The sequence below is a fragment of the Bombus vosnesenskii genome, unplaced genomic scaffold (genome assembly GCF_011952255.1).
Source record: "Bombus vosnesenskii isolate JDL3184/JDL3185 unplaced genomic scaffold, Bvos_JDL3184-5_v1.1 scf7180000015411, whole genome shotgun sequence".
NCBI lineage: Eukaryota > Metazoa > Arthropoda > Insecta > Hymenoptera > Apidae > Bombus > Bombus vosnesenskii.
The window spans coordinates 1,157-17,971 of NW_022883984.1; the positions used below are offsets into that span (position 1 = coordinate 1,157).

General features: G+C 33.2%; 1 protein-coding gene across 1 annotated transcript; it reads right to left on the minus strand.

The window, feature by feature from the left end:
- Positions 1 to 3,305: 3,305 nt before the first annotated feature.
- LOC117241207 (luciferin 4-monooxygenase-like) lies at positions 3,306 to 4,501 on the minus strand. The gene is made up of 2 exons (XM_033507178.1): positions 4,229 to 4,501; positions 3,306 to 3,463 (listed from the first exon to the last, which is right to left on the minus strand). The coding sequence occupies exons 1-2, from the start codon at positions 4,491 to 4,493 to the stop codon at positions 3,306 to 3,308; spliced, it is 423 nt and encodes a 140-aa protein (XP_033363069.1). The 5' UTR covers positions 4,494 to 4,501.
- Between the last annotated feature and the right edge of the window lie 12,314 nt (positions 4,502 to 16,815).

Here is a 16,815-nt window from a genome sequence, read left to right on the forward strand (position 1 = left end):
ATAACTTTTTAACGTATTAAGTTATGTAGAATAACATAATAACGTATTAGTTCATATAGTATAACGTTATAACTTATTACGCTATGTAGTATAATTTTATAACGTATTACGTTATATAGTACAATTTTATAACGTATTACGTTAGATAGAATAACGTAATAACGTATTACGTTATATGGTAGAACGCTATAACGTATTACGTTCTATAGTATAACGCTATATGGTATAACGTTATAACTTATTACGTTTTATAGTATAACTTCATATCGTATTACGTATTACGTTAGGTAGAATAACGTAATAACGTATTACGTTATATGGTATAATGTTATAACGTATTACGTTAGGCAGTGTAACATTATAACGTACTACGTTATAGAGTATATCGTTATAACTTTTTACGCTATATAGTATAATTTTATAACGTATTACGTTATACAGAACAACGTAATAACGTATTACGTTATATAGTATAACGTTATAACGTATTACGTTATATAGTATAATTTTATAACGTACTACGTTGGATAGAATAACGTAATAACGTATTACATTATAGAGTATAACATTACACCGTATTACGTAATACAGGATAACGTTATAACGTATGACATTACATAGAGTTAAGTTATAACGTATTACGTTATATGGTATAACGTTATAACGTATTACGTTCTATAGTATAACGCAATATGGCATAACGTTATAACGTATTACGATTTGTAGTATAGCTTTATAACGTATTACGTTAGATAGAATAACGTAATAACGTATTACGTTCTATAGTATAACGCAATATGGTATAACGTTATAACGTATTAGGATATATAGTCTAATTATATAACGTATTACGTTAGATAGAATAACGCAATAACGTATTACGTTATATAGTATAATTTTGTAACGTATTACGTTAGATAGAATAACGTAATAACGTATTACGTTATACAGTATAACGTTATGACGTATTACGTTCAATAGTATAACGCTATATGGTATAACGTTATAACGTATTACGTTTTATAGTATAGCTTTATAACGTATTACGTTAGATAGAATAACGTAATAAATTATTACATTATAGAGTATAACATTACACCGTATTACGTAATACAGTATAACGTTATAACGTATGACATTACATAGAGTTAAGTTATAACGTATTACGTTATATGGTATAACGTTATAACGTATTACGTTCTATAGTATAACGCAATATGGTATAACGTTATAACGTATTACGCTTTGTAGTATAGCTTTATAACGTATTACGTTAGATAGAATATCGTAATAACGTATTACGTTATATAGTATAATGTTATAACGTATTACGTTAGGCAGTGTAACATTATAACGTACTACGTTATAGAGTATATCGTTATAACTTATTACGCCATATAGTATAATATTATAATGTATTACGTTATACAGAACAACATAATAACGTATTACGTTATATAGTATAACGTTATAACGTATTACGTTATATAGTGTTGAAGTGGTCACCACTTCCAAGAAAACTCTACATCTGGTCTTTTTTAGTTTTCTCAAGCTCTGAAGCCATCGACAGCGTTTAGACAAAAGACTGCGACGAAGTCAGGCCATAAACAGTAGACAGGCGACGTTGGCTTCGGGGTTTTTCAGTTATTAGGTAACACAGCTAGCGTGCGGATCTGGACCAGCTCAAATTGTATTTTTACTTATTACACTTCTATTTAAATATATTTTCTACCTTACGATTTATCCACGTGTTTTCTCTGTTTACACACCGAATAACCTCAACATATAGTATAATGTTATACCGTATTACATTATATAGAGTAACGTTATAACGCATGACGTTCCGCAGAATAACGTTATAACTTATTACGTTATTCAGCATAACTTTGTAACGTATTGCATTATAAAGAATAACGTAATAACGTATTACGTTATATAGTATAACGTTATAACGTATTACGTTATATAGTATAACGTTACACCGTATTACGTTATACAGTATAACGTTATAACGTATGACATTGCATAGAATTAAGTTATAACGTATTACGTTATATGGTATAACGTTATAACGTATTGCGTTATATAGTATAACGCTATATGTTATAACGTTATGACGTATTACGTTTTATAGTATAACTTTATATCGTATTACATTAGATAGAATAACGTAATATCGTATTACGTTATATAGTATAACGTTATAACTTATTACGTTATTCAGTATAACTTTATAACGTATTACGTTATAAAGAATAACGTAATAACGTATCACGTTATACAGTATAACGTTATAACGTATTACGTTATATAGTATAACGTTACACCGTATTACGTTATACAGTATAACGTTATAACGTATGACATTACATAGAATTAAGTTATAACGTATTACGTTATATGGTATAACGTTATAACGTATTACGTTATATAGTATAACGCAATAACGTATTACGTTATATAGCATAACTTTATGACGTATTACGTTAGATAGAATAACGTAATAACGTATTATGTTTTATGGTATGACGTTATAACGTTATAACGTATTACGTTTTATAGAATAACGTTATAACGTATTACGTTAGGTAGTTTGGACGAAAAACTTACATCCGGCGGAAGCGTTGCTCACGCTGCTGAAATCGCAATTTGGCACCATTGGATGCTTCGCAAGACCAACTAAAACTGGAGGGACCAATGGTGTATGCGTAATTCTGTATTTTTCTACAGAACTGATTAACGTTCCTAACTCGAAATTTCGCATTATGTACACAGCTGCACCGCACCTTATTGCCGTATTCATCATTCCGAACGTATAACCGTGGAATAATGGCAAGAAAACTAGTATTCGGTCTCCACGTCGAATATCCATTGTTTCTGGGGCACTTCGATTAAGAACAAAATGCAATTGAATCGAATATTTATAATTTCAACTAGAATGATAAGAGTTAAGAAGCACAACAATAGAGAAAATATTATATATTTGATTTGAATAAAGAATGGTTTGTTAATCATATAAAACGAATAATATATATTTAAATATTAGCATAAATGAAAAATAAATCTCGAAATATATGTGTGGTCTTAGATCAACCGGATACATTGTGTATATTAATTTAATATATTTACCTTAGAGTTTGGATGAAAAGTAACAAATTTCGATGAGACAACATTACTCCTTTTGGAAGGCCTGTTGTACCGCTAGAACATAAAATAGCTGCCATTCTTTTCCTGTTATGATCTATCTGCACCGGTGAAGACGCATAGAGATCCGTGATAGTTTGATATTTTTCCAAAACCTTGTCTCAGGTTATTATATTTCCATCAAGAGGTTTATCATCCAATTCGATTAATTTCATATTCCAGCTTACAGTAGATGCAATTTTCGCCAAAATGTTTTCAGTGCGTCGCGATACAAACAACACCCGTGGTTGATAAATTTCCAGCATGTGCGTAAATTCTCCTACGTAAAAAATTGCATTAGATATGATTAAATAACGCATATGCTGCATCGCGTAACTTAACCACTCCGCGTAACAAGGTGACAGTTTTACAAAAGATCTAGAAATATTCGAAAAGCCTTACAAAAGCTTTTTCCGATATCCGTCTCCGCAAGGAGAGGCTGAAACAACTTTCTTTGAAATAACATATTTTTCGTAGAATGTTTACTCTGAGAAGATATTCGGAGTAGTTAAATACAATTTAATCGTATACGATTAAAAATTAGTATTGTTTGTATCTCTAAAAGGTGACGGAGTAACGCATATTGAGAATATAAGTGATTATTAATTTCCGCATCTATATACACAATATTTAACAATTTAATATTAACAATTATTGTTTACACTACATTATAAAAATTGGTGTTAGAGTAAGTACTGTTTCTAGACTTTTATTGTTAATTCTGCAAGTGTAATGTAAATAAATTTAGTCTTTAATTAAAGTATCTAATTTATGATCTTTGTTTCTAGTAGTTGTAAAATTCTATAATAAACTCGAGGCAAATAATAAAGTCGAGGCTCGATTTCATTAACTTATATATGGCATAATCAGTGGAGTTATCAGAAACATGCAAGTTTCCAAAAAAGAAGAGCAAATTTTTCTTTCCACTTTTCACGTTCTGCCTTCGTTAAATTTCTATAATATTAAACACGCACGTACTTTTAATTAAATTAATTTCTTTGTTATTATAAAATAATTCGTAAAAGCTGCTTGGAGAATATCTTACTTTCTGTATATGCTGGATTCAACGGTGCAAATGTAGCTCCGATAAATAACGTGCTACATATCGATACCACGTAATGTGGATGGTTTTCAGCTGCAACGGAGATTCTGTCTTCCACCTTGATTCCATAATTTCTCAAAGCAACAGATAATATTGTGCTTTTTTCGAGAATATCCTTGCATGTGTAGTGTTTACCAGTTTGAATATCTACCTGATATAGTAACATGCAAGTATTACAATATAAAACATAGTAATCAAAATGAATCATTTGTATTGTCGTTTCTTGCTCTTTTTATATAAAAAAATCTATCTTGTTTAAATTGAGACTGTTGATTACTCTGACAATGTACATGCTACTACAGCCATCTGTAATCGCAATATGCGGGTCGCTTATCTAGAACGAAACGTACCAGGTCGTTAATTGTTCGTTGCAACGGTAGTGTCAAGTATTCCATCCGTAAGAAAAGCTTATTTTCTGACGAAAATTAGAAGGACTGTAGTGTCTAATTCAAAATCAGTACAATCACGAGTCTACCTCAGCTTTTTAACTTTTAATAAAATCTCTAATATGGACGTCAGGAAATGATAAAACGAATGACCTGCGACTGATTTGCTTCACTGCATCTTATATCAATTTATATTTTGTCTCGTTTATATTCTGCGGCAATCGTTCTTGTTTCTCACAGCTCAGCCATTCTGTAACGATGAACCGTTGTAACATTCGCAGTGTTTCAGTGTAAACTGTTTGATTGTTCCGATTTAAAATGATGGCGCTGTAAAGAAGGTTATACGCTTGGACGGTATATAGTTTATTGTTGTAATACAGCAGGAATGTGGACGATACACGACGATGTTAGCCGAAAATTGTGTGTAATTAAAAATCCCTAGGCGGTTAAAATACATTCAACCACAATAACATTTATAGAAATATAAAAATTGTATTGAAAATACGATTAGATGGCGTATTTATGGGATAATAGTAATAAGGTAGCACAGATATCGAGCAGTATGTGTTATGCATTTTATGTGACATGCCCCTGTTTTTACGTTTGTTGTAAAGGAACGAATATTATTATTTTTTATCGTGTGTTCACTGAATCAAATGCTGCAACGATTGCTCGCAAAAATTTCCAAGTTTTTCTGTATTATTCCGTTTATATTCCTTTAGTTTGATCAACGTGACGTTGTTCGGCCTTCTTGTAACTAAATATTTAGTGTGATACGCTATACCGAAATTATCACATTATTGAACATTTGGCGATAATATTTGTTGAAGGGTAGACAAATGAAAATTGTGGCTGGGCAAACGCGGACAAGATGCGAATAAACGGATGCAGTTTAGTCTTTGTAAAAATTCCCTCTTTCTCTCCTAATCGAGGTTCTACTGTGTACGTACAATTTAGCGTATTATTGCCGCGATCATATTTTATTTTTTTATTTCAAAGCTTGCGATTCCGAACATTATGTTTTCTCCGTAATCGTTTCAAGTGTGATAGCTAACTGACGTATACAGGTTGTGTAAAAAGGTGTCCGATACTCAAAGGGCTTATAGTGCCGACCGGGAGAAATAAATATCGACATAGTTCTAAAAGTAGCCCTTTCGATGTAAAATCAATTTTTATTTTTTAGCGTTCGATATCTTGAGTGAGCCTCCTCGCAATATATCGAATATCGTCGGTAGGATCGAAATAACATAATTGCGAATTTAGTCAAGGATGAAAAAATGCGTTTCGTAGGTCAAATTCGAAGGGTGCTGTGTATTTGTTATTTCCACTTTAGAATAGTAAAGGGACATTGTTAACCACACAAATAATCTTTGTTGATATTAGTAATAACTTTGCTGAGTGGAGGATAGTTCACCCAGACTTTAGAGATAAGCTTGTAATAATAAACATACATCGTTATCGTACAAGGATCGTGCATGTCATTTCTCGCATCATTCCCGCCTCCCATTCGCACTCAACAACTGGCGCTAACTGGATTTAATCTACGGATTCCAATTAAACTCTAGAAGAAACAGAAAATACGCACGAAAACGTGACCAACGCTAGAAAGATCAGCACGATCCACGACTAAAATCATCAACGCGCTTCTGATATGCAGGCGCTGGAAAACCGACCTTTGGTCCTTCAACTGCCAAGACTGCTTCGCATTCTGATTTTTCTTCATTCAACTGTGAGCATGCACGATAGTTTGGTTAACCCCAAAAAAATAATTAGAAAAAGTTTCACAGGTATCGGTTGGTCGTCGAAATGGACAAGACGACCTTAACCAAGCTTGCTGGTGCCCGAATAGTAAAAAGAACTAAATTCTCATTTTCAAGTATTACAATCGTTTTTGATGTATCGTGTATGTGTCTCGTACATATTCCCTAACATAATGTACCTCGAGAATTTTCAACAATAATTCGTTAGAATTATGGATGAGCTCTAGTTATTGGTATTAATAGCATAATTAGTATTATAAAGTATTTGTTCCTTTTAATATATTCTATGTTCTACGACTCTTCGCTAGTAACGAGACAGGTGTCTTTCTTTCGTTTTGAAGTCAAATCATCTCTAAATCAACAAGGAGACTGAATTTTAGTAGGTAAGTGCGTAGTTGTAAAAATTTCTCTTCTTCTAAACACTAGCATCTAAATTTAAGTGGATTTTGCAGCAAAATTATAATCAATTCAACGTTTTCATTGCCTTATTTATTATAATACATTCTTTATAATTCAAGTTGACAGTAAACAAAATCCTGAATACACAGATTCAGTGAGCTAGTAATCGACGGTCATTGAATCTTTCGGCATCGATGTCAATCAAGATTCAAAGCGAATGTCGAAGAGCGAAAACGGAAGAAACAGAAACGTAAATGTACGTGTTCATGATATAAATTTGAATGCTCTGAACGTTAACCCATCAGAACGCATTTATTGTCTACAGCAATGTGAAACACGGGACATTTCAACTGGCGATCAACGTTTTCTAACAATATTTTGATCCCTGCGCCTATTATCGGCAGAAGATCCTCGATCGATTCGAAACTCGATAAAGTAACCGGCAGGTGGGCGAGAAGGATCGCAAAGAGAACACTGCTGACAAATGTTGCACTTATCAACCGGTTCTTCATGGTGCTTTTTAAAAGTTGATTTATCTGTTGAAAGTAATTCTTTGTTTTCTTTAGCATTAACTATATTCGAATCGATAATTACAACGGTTTTTATCCTACTAGAATGTATCTATAAAATTAGGAAGTAATATAAACAAGTTAATTTCAATTATATTTTAGTCCTTTTAGTCAATTAGATTTAGTTCCTTAGAAATCTAAGTGTAATACTATTTGCTATTATCAAAAAAAAACAAAACGATATTTTCGAAAATAGGAGTTCCATAAATAAAGAAAGTAGAGATTTCACAATGACTCGACTATTGAGCAAGAATAAATTCTGTGCATCTGTTCGAATTTATTTGAATAATGACAGAATTAAAACCAATGATATTAATGACCAAATTTGTACCTACCGATTGCTGAGAGAAGCGGATATTTCGCGTATACTCATATTCGTATCAACTGAAACTTGCAATTTGGAGTAACTGCGCGACTGTACACGAATCTCTATATATAGGCGGCTTTCGAACACGTAAAGTCCAAACTACGCGATACAATACCCGATAAACAATTTTTCAATTACGAACGAGAGTTATGAATTCGCGATGACCTTAATCGTTTCCTTGCAATAAGCAGCTGCTCGCACGTTAATATTCGCACTTCCTTTAAAACGAAACAACTTTTCTTCTGTAAAGTCAATTCACATCAGAGACCAGGCCACACACCACGGACAGGATGGCACCCAGATGTCTGCATATCCTTGGCGCGCACCCTCAATAGTCTTAAGTGCCCACCAGGGGGCCTTGGCATTTTTATAGTTAAGGTCCTTCGGACCAAGCGAGTATTTCCTGTCTTAAATTTCCCTTTACGTTTATTGTCTACCACGTGTTAGCTTAGAAAGTTGGTTTTCTCCACATCTGGTATGTTCCGTTGGCAACTTTCTCGCGAGGGCGGCTAAAACCCTTCCTGGTCCACCAACCTTCTTATTATCCAATCGGAGACGGTGTCTACTACCCTCACTTCCTTAACCAAAATTGTCATCAACAAATCCGATAGTCCCGTGTCCTTAGACACACCCACCCCTAGCTTTCCTCAGACACAGTATCGTCAGTAAGACTTCACTTATTCTGTATCCTTAGAATAATCAACATATCTATATCGGTCTCTACCCTTATAAGTCGCTTACTTAATGTATTGTTGTAACTAAGTCTTACATAACGTGGTTGGAGTGAATTGTGATTTATGCTAATTCAGTGCGTGTTACATTGTGATTGGTGAATTCACAATAAACGTTGATTAAAACAAAGTTAATTGTTGTGTTACGACTCAACTATATTTTATTTTCACCAACCAACCCTAAAAATTACGTGACACGTTCGTGGACGAATGTATTCGTTGACCGTTCGTATCGTCGGACGATAGTTGGTCGCATTTGTTCAGTCGTTTCGTAATCTCGATTTAATCGTCGAAGACAAGTCGAAATTTTCTCATCGCTTGTTCTTTGCGCATTGAGTCATTACTCTTCCTCGTAAATCTGTTACTCAGGGTAAATTAATAAAGTTGAAAAGCGCGGTATCAGCGATATCGGAAACGTATTGTTATTTCCTTAAATTGTGTCAATATTATCAGCAAATAAGTATCTTCTTACTTAATGTATATGACTTTTGAAACATTGAAAGATTATTATTACTCGTCTACTTCAATATTGATTATGACATTTCCTTAATTGTGGTTAAACTCATGAAACATTTCCTACTTGTGTGAGAGACTTTAAATTGATTCGAAGTAGTATTTTACAGGAAACTGATGAAACTAATGAGTTAGATATTTATATAATTAAAACTCATTTGTATTTTTTAATTTTTTTACCATGTACCATGATTTTTGGTACACTCCAGTTTGAAAATACTTGTTTTTAATGTATATAAATAGAAGTACGAACTTCCTGATAAGTTGAATTCGCGAATCCTTACCACCTATTTACTGCAAGAATTCGAATGGCTTCGAGGACTAAGAAAGCTAACACTAGTGATGTAGAGTTTTCCTAGAAATGAAAATAACTTCAACATGAATAAAAAAGAAAAATGAACGGATTATAGGTTGGGCTAGAGTAGCAGCCGGCCGAAACTAAATTTTCAAGCAATCTGTTGACGTATGAAATGTTGCACTGTCTTATCCGTATGTTCGTCACATACATAGTAATAATTAAAATCAGTAGACATACATCTAACCCATTAATCTAATCCAATCTACGGATTTGACCCATTTATCATTTTTTTTTATTTATATTAAAGATGACTAGCACCAATGAGTTAAATTTAGGTAAAAAATACAGTCACTTGTGTGCCAGAATTATAGAAAGAGTAGAAGGGTTGTATCTGTACATCGAATAAACAAGAAATAAAGCGGATATCCAGGAATAACTCATCAGCTATGGAATCCAAAAAACTAATTTTAACTTAAAAAAATGTTGCCTCTCTGCTTGTTTGTCTGTTCGTACTTGCATCACGTAAAAACTACTGAACAAATTTCGATCGGGGTTTCTCCGTTATATAGCGTAGTGTCTTGGAAAGAAAATTGGATATGTTTCATCTCGACCCGTTTTGTAGAAGCTGAGAAACAGCCTTGCACTTGAATTGTATCCGCTCCAATGTTTGATCGTCGAGCAACGATGGTTATTGTTTATGTCGTGTTTGTTCTGAAATCGAACCTTCTTCTAATTTAATATTTCTTACTGCGGAAAATAATTTAACTTTTAGTACAAAGAATATGTAGCTATTTCATTCATAGAAACTCATCTGCTTAAAAATTGTTCCGTATATTAGTTGTGCGTACCGAATATTTTACATACGCTAAAAAGCTAAAAGTTAATTATTAAATCAAATAAATTAAATTTGATCGAAGTTTTCTCAGGGCGTTAACATATTTCGATAACATATTTGAAGTTCATTGAAATCGGTAAAGTGCGCTATTATTTTCGAATAAAAATGCCAATAATATCGACTACGATTCACTAGCCGTTGTATTATAGACGGCTACGCACGGTTACAGCGTAAATCAAGAGCATTTCAAACTTTTCCTCGTTACTCTAACTCATGATGCTACGTGTTATTCTTCGTGCATTGTCCACGTGCACGTTATGCAGAAGATAACACGGGACTATTAATATCTTGTGTACTCTCTGAATGGGGTAGAGGTATCAATAATAAATGTCTACAAACATTCCATGAGGTACAACGACCGTACAGTAACACGAGAAAACTTACAAAGATGTAACATTAAAAGGAATAGCGCATATCTTTCAGTTTGAGCACAGTTGCTGTTCGCGTAAATGTTTTCATTTTCCTGTTATTATGTAGTCATACACGCAAAAGTTGAAAATACGGCGGAAAATCTACTTTAATAAAAGATAGAAAATATCAAACATCGTTAGTTTGCAGGTTCTTAGAAATAACATCATTTATGACAAGCACTAGAACAAATTCTGATAAATCCACTAATAATGAAAATATTTCGTATAGCAATTATAAAATGTTGAGGTTATTCGGTGTGTAAACAGAGAAAACACGTGGATAAATTGTAAGGTAGAAAAATATATTTAAATAGAAGTGAATAAGTAAAATACAATTTGAGCTGGTCCAGATCCGCACGCTAGCTGTGTTACCTAATAACAGAAAACCCCGAAGCCAACGTCGCCTGTCTACTGTTTATGGCCTGACTTCGTCGCAGTCTTTTGTCTACGCGCTGTCGATGGCTTCAGTGCTTGAGAAAACTAAAAAAGACCAGATGTAGAGTTTTCTTAGAAGTGGTAACCACTTCAACATAAAACGTAGACAAGAAGTTAGTAGATAGGGGCGTTAAGATTAGGTGAGGAACACTTGCGTTTCTTTCAATGGATTTGTACAATTTATTGTTAATTTATTATTAAATACTACAAAAAATAAAAATATAATATTATTGTATTAAACGGTGCAGTTCATTATTCGTTATGGGAATATTTTATACACATTAAAAAGTTATTGGTTCAGATGGCGTAACAGATTAAAAATAGCACGAATGCACCTAGTTATCCCAGTTTTTTGAAATAATATGGTCGTTTCTCCTCGACGAAATGATGGGTAAGAGTAATGAAATGAATCGAATCACGTGCCACTCGTAATTTCGATTCGAACCACATCTATATACAGACGTTTCGTTTATCGTGTCCGCGGTTAATATCTTCATTACTTCTGCAGATACAGAAAAATGTACGAGTCAAAAGTTATTTGGATTAATACATATTATTGTGATTCGTGTTCTACCCTCAGAGCCATTTTTTTCCGAATTTTCAAGGTCATCGACGATTTTCCAATAGCAGTAACATATTTTTATCATCGTACTATTGTAGCTAATAAAACATGGATTTCAGACATGTCATTGAAATAACCTAAAGTAAAAAATTCATGATAATTTGTAACGACATGAGAAATTAAGCATTTCCCACTCTTTCGCCCAAAATTATTGTCATTTTGCAAGCAATGCCCACTACTTTCGAGATTTTAATAAATTGTGTTCTTAAGTTCGTTTGATGACGCTTCGTTTATAAAGATTATAAACAGCATACGAATCGAAACACACGCACAGTCGACTCAAGATATTAATCAAGATAATCGGTCGAAAGTTCTGCCATCTTATCTGTCTTGCTAACATCGACATGTGCAGTCGACCAACTTTGCGGTGACCTTCGTCCAGCGGGTCTATGGCGACGTATTCTCCTTGTGCGGAGGTAAAGAAGTTAGTCTCAGGGTGGGCAGTGGTTTGACAACAGGGCGGTCCCGCCAGCTCAAAGATCCTTCGGGATATGACTTTATAATACTTTTCTAGCAAGCAAATGAACAGTGATCGATGTCTGATAAGACGAATCTTTACCAGGTGTCTGCTTCGCTGTATCATAAAGACACCGCGTTGCATTCTTTGACAGTTTTAGTAGCTGAAAATACCCATATCGACGAAGATTACAAATTACGAATTAAAAGAAAGATTAAAAATTCAAATATGCAAATTATCTGGTTTGTATGAAGATGCTTGTGCGTATTTTTACGTACGTAATATACAATGATGATTGTTACTGGGTAATTACTGTTTCATTGTTGGCAGTTAATAACAAAGTAATAGGATTCTTAGAGAGAATGATTCATCGAAACTATTCGTTTGTACTAATTATTCCATGGAAATCAATTGGTTCCAATTGATTAGCACGATCAGTTGCAACGATTCAGCTACCTAAGCGGTAAATGGGTCTATTTGCGACATATCACAATACATCAAACGTGTTTGGGGATACATTAATTCAGCGACTATGAAAATAGCTGTGTGATTGACCCGTGTAATGTGGTTAATTCGCATGACGATATGGACCGTATGAAAATTCAAACGCGCACCGTCAATGGGGTTTAATGGGCCAAAACCGGAAAATAGCGATGTCATTGCATGCCAGTGCGCTTACTGCGGCGATTATGTCAATACTGGTATTGTATCATATGCTGCATGCTATATATTTATCAAATAGGGCAATTTTTTTAAAAGACCGACTTTATCGGAACTGTAGTCTCATTTTTCACCCGTATAACGTTAAACAAAAGTTATAAGTCAAAGATTAAGAAATTGCTGGATAATTTGATAATTGAGAAACAATCGATGACTGGTACGAAATATTAGTATAGAAATGCACATATGTATATATATTTCTACATGATACGAAAGAAAAATTGTTTGACAAAGATCGAAACTATGCAACAAACTCTTTTTATTTAAGTATCCGTTTTGGAAGAAAACTAAATTTTCAAATAGTACAATGTACGAAGCGAAATATAATTCCATGTATAAATACACGCAAAAATCAGGCCTTCGAGTGTAGTTACGTTATAGTCATGAGAGACAATTTTATTGTAATATTTCTATATTATTTTGTGAAACCGAATTAGATACTTGACAGAAACTGATTTTATCTAAAGCATTTGATGGATCATTCGTTAATCAAAATATTATATTTTCATTTCCACGAAATTATTATCAAGGATTATTTATAGATGTCTATCATAGATTCTTCCAATGAAATACAATTCACAACAAATTACGTCACGCGCGTGACAATTGGCCGCAAATCAAGCAGATAATAATCTATCGTTATAATCTACTATTAGATTGGAAACTACTTCATATTCTGGTAAACATTTGTATACAGGGTGTTCATTTGAAAATGTCCAATTATCTCGAGAACTACGCATTTAAAAAAAAATTTTTTTGAAATAAAAACAATGCAACTTGTCTCTCACTTTTCAGCCCATTTCAAGGTAATTTGTAAGGTAGAAAACCACACTTTTTTCTCATTCTTCGGGAAAAAAGAAAAAGGTTTATAAGAAAGACCTTTATCGGACTTTGTCTTAAAATGATATTTGTTCAACTTTTATCTGTACAACTTTTTTTATACACATAACATCGGAATAAATGTGTTTAGAATGTCCTCACTTTTCCTAAAATTACCAAGATTTTGAAAACATTTTATAATGCTTCGTTATTTGTGTATTTAAAAGGTCTCGTGAAAAAGTCGAATTGTTAGTGATTGTACACTTTAATCTCTTCCGCTGCTTTGGAAATAACAAAAACTGAAATAAATGTTTATCTGAACAAATACCCTTTTAAGATGAAGTGCGATAAAGAAATGTTTTCTATACGAGCTTTTCTCTTCTCTCGCAGAGTAAGAGGCTGTAAAGGAAAAATATGATCTCCATTTTAAAAGACCAAGTTGACCCTTGAATGACTTTAAAAAGGCTAAAAAATTAATAACGAGCAGCACGGTTGCTCTGCGTGGTTTTCGAGATAGTTGGACGTAAATTTTCCAAATGAACACCCTGTGTAAAATCCGGCGCATATGCATAGTACAACGTTCAGCGTCTATAGAAATTGATATATTCGATTCAAGAAATCCTCTATCACTTTTTTTAGATAGCCGGTAGTAATTTTGAATATTACGATGCAGTAGCAAACCTATGTAGAATATCAGTAGTAAAATATTTTACTTGTACTAGAACTTTTCGAATATTAAATTTTCTTTCGAGTTAGTATAACATTATTAGATATTCTAAAATATCAATACGCATTTTTAACAATTTTACGATTATTTCAACTGTTGTATGAAATTTTGTTATTCATATAACGATCTATAGACAGAACGTTAATAGCTAGTTATATTTTTTGACGAATTATTAAAATTTGCTACTAGTTGAAAAATATGCTACGTTTGTTTCTAAATGCGAGAATACGATATGCACAATGGTCTTGTAAGATTAAATCGTTTCTTTAAGCGATTTATGAAAATTTGGGAAAGATGCGATCGAAGAAGGTATACACGTATATGTACTTCAAATGCAATGTACTTAATGGACGAATAGCGAAACACTGTTTCATGGGTTTACCGTGAAAGCATTTTCGAAAGCCCCATTACGAGAACTGTAGCTTGAGTTCTCTCAAGAGCACCATTAATGGACCATAGTGTATCTTCATTTCATTTAGGCTAGGTTTCCAGCAAAGCTACTATTCACAATGTATTTATTTGCAACATCTGCTTTACTTTTTTTTTTAAATTTATAACAATTCTCTTAAACTATCCATCACGAAAGCATCCATCTTGAGCTATATTTACGTTGTTTCGTGTAGATTTTAATATAAAGCACAAATGATAACAAAGATTTTATAATGTATTTCCATATATTATTTTTGAAGTTTCATGGAATCATAATGATTAATAATTATTTAATCGTGTTGAAACTATCGTAGTGAATCTTATTATAAGTATATGTATATATGTATATTGCAGTAAGTAGCTCGCACGGTAAGAGTAGTCTCGTTACCCTGTACAATTTTCGATATTATACTGCACGATACTGGCTCGAGGAAAAATCTTCTCCCTCGCGAGTTCGTGCGAAACTACTTCAAAATAGCGCATTTTCTAATATTAACCTCAAGGCGAAGGGCTGCAATCTTATTTTTACTGATGTCGTCTGCATACTAGGGCGTTTAAGTGTACGCAGTTTTTAAGGCTTTTGTGTTTTAAAAGATCCCCAAAAATTCTTGGATAGTCTTCCAAGTTTCTAGAATGTCGTCCGGTAGCTTTTAGTTGTCACACGTCGTCATAATTTTTTAAGTAAATCTAAATGTTTGGGAAAATTACTTAAAATTACTGGTTTTGAAAATGACCCTGTATGCAGATGGGTCTTAAAATATTTATCCTACAAATACCTACAAATTGTAGAACCTACAAATATAGAAGATATTTAAAAGAGCATTACTAGACGACAAGAATCGGTCAACCTGTATAAACGTGGATCGAAAATTCAATTACTTTGAAGCGACCCTGTATATCAGAAACAAATGATTACGGTATAACATCTGCACCTTGATATTAGTTTTTATACTATGCATTATACATATACATGTGAAACCTTTCTACACAGTCCGAAATTCTTTCTCAAATTACATTAAATTTATTAAGCAATTTTTCACGCGGTAATCGTATTAACTTTGCAGAGAGCATACTGGCGGGTGCTATTCTACATATGTAATTTACTTTACTCTTATGAGTGATATCCAGTGAATCCAAGCTACTAGTTAAATAATCTAAAAGCAATTAAACAAATTATTCCTTAGCGTTATTTTCCAAATTCAATTAAATTACCATAACGTGGTGTCATTCTGATTATTTTATTTTCGGTTAACATTTTCGGTTTCTGTGTATGAAATATTTTTAAATTACTGAAATTCACACGGACCATTTAATAAGAAAAACTTATTTCGTTAATTGTACAGAAAAGAGGACACTTTGTCACTCGAATTAAATTTAGTTTCCATTTTCGCTTTGTTCTGGTAGATAGGTGGCCATATTTTTATATAGCGATCGATCTAAACTTGGCTCAGTAATGTTAATCATCTTTACATACATTCACGGGCGTACGTAGTGTCCGGATATATGGCCGCCAATCGGGGGCGTGCTTGGTCCTATATCCGGAAATGCGACATTCCGAGAATTGGCCCACGTTATCCGACTGCTGTTCACTGTGCCGTGGGTGCATCAAGGGCAAGAGCGACAAGTAGGCAGTGCGAGCGGGACAGAATAGATAGAATGTAAAACGATACTGTAGAATTAGGTCGTTTCTTATTCTCAATCACTTATTACATATGTGTGTAGCTCAATTAAAAATTGTGGGACAAATATAGTCATGTTTGGTATCATTTTGATCGTTTGAACCTCGATAATCCGACTAAGGCCATCTCGTCACGATATTATAAAAAGTGGAACGTATTTTATTTTTCTTAAGTATTTTCTCATTATATCTTCAAATTCGAGACTATGTGTTCTATATGAGTACGAAACTATTGTACCACCAAACATATTCTGTGTATAACTCAAAAACTAAGGCCATTCGTGCATTTTTTGTTTTATTTACAGATTGTTAAAA

Coding starts and splice junctions, on each gene's coding strand:
- LOC117241207 (XM_033507178.1), bottom strand. CDS start 4,493: ATGATTCATTTTGATTACTATGTTTTATATTGTAATACTTGCATGTTA. Junction 3,464..4,228: donor GAATCCAGCATATACAGAAA/GTAAGATATTCT, acceptor TTTTTTACGTAG/GAGAATTTACGCACATGCTG.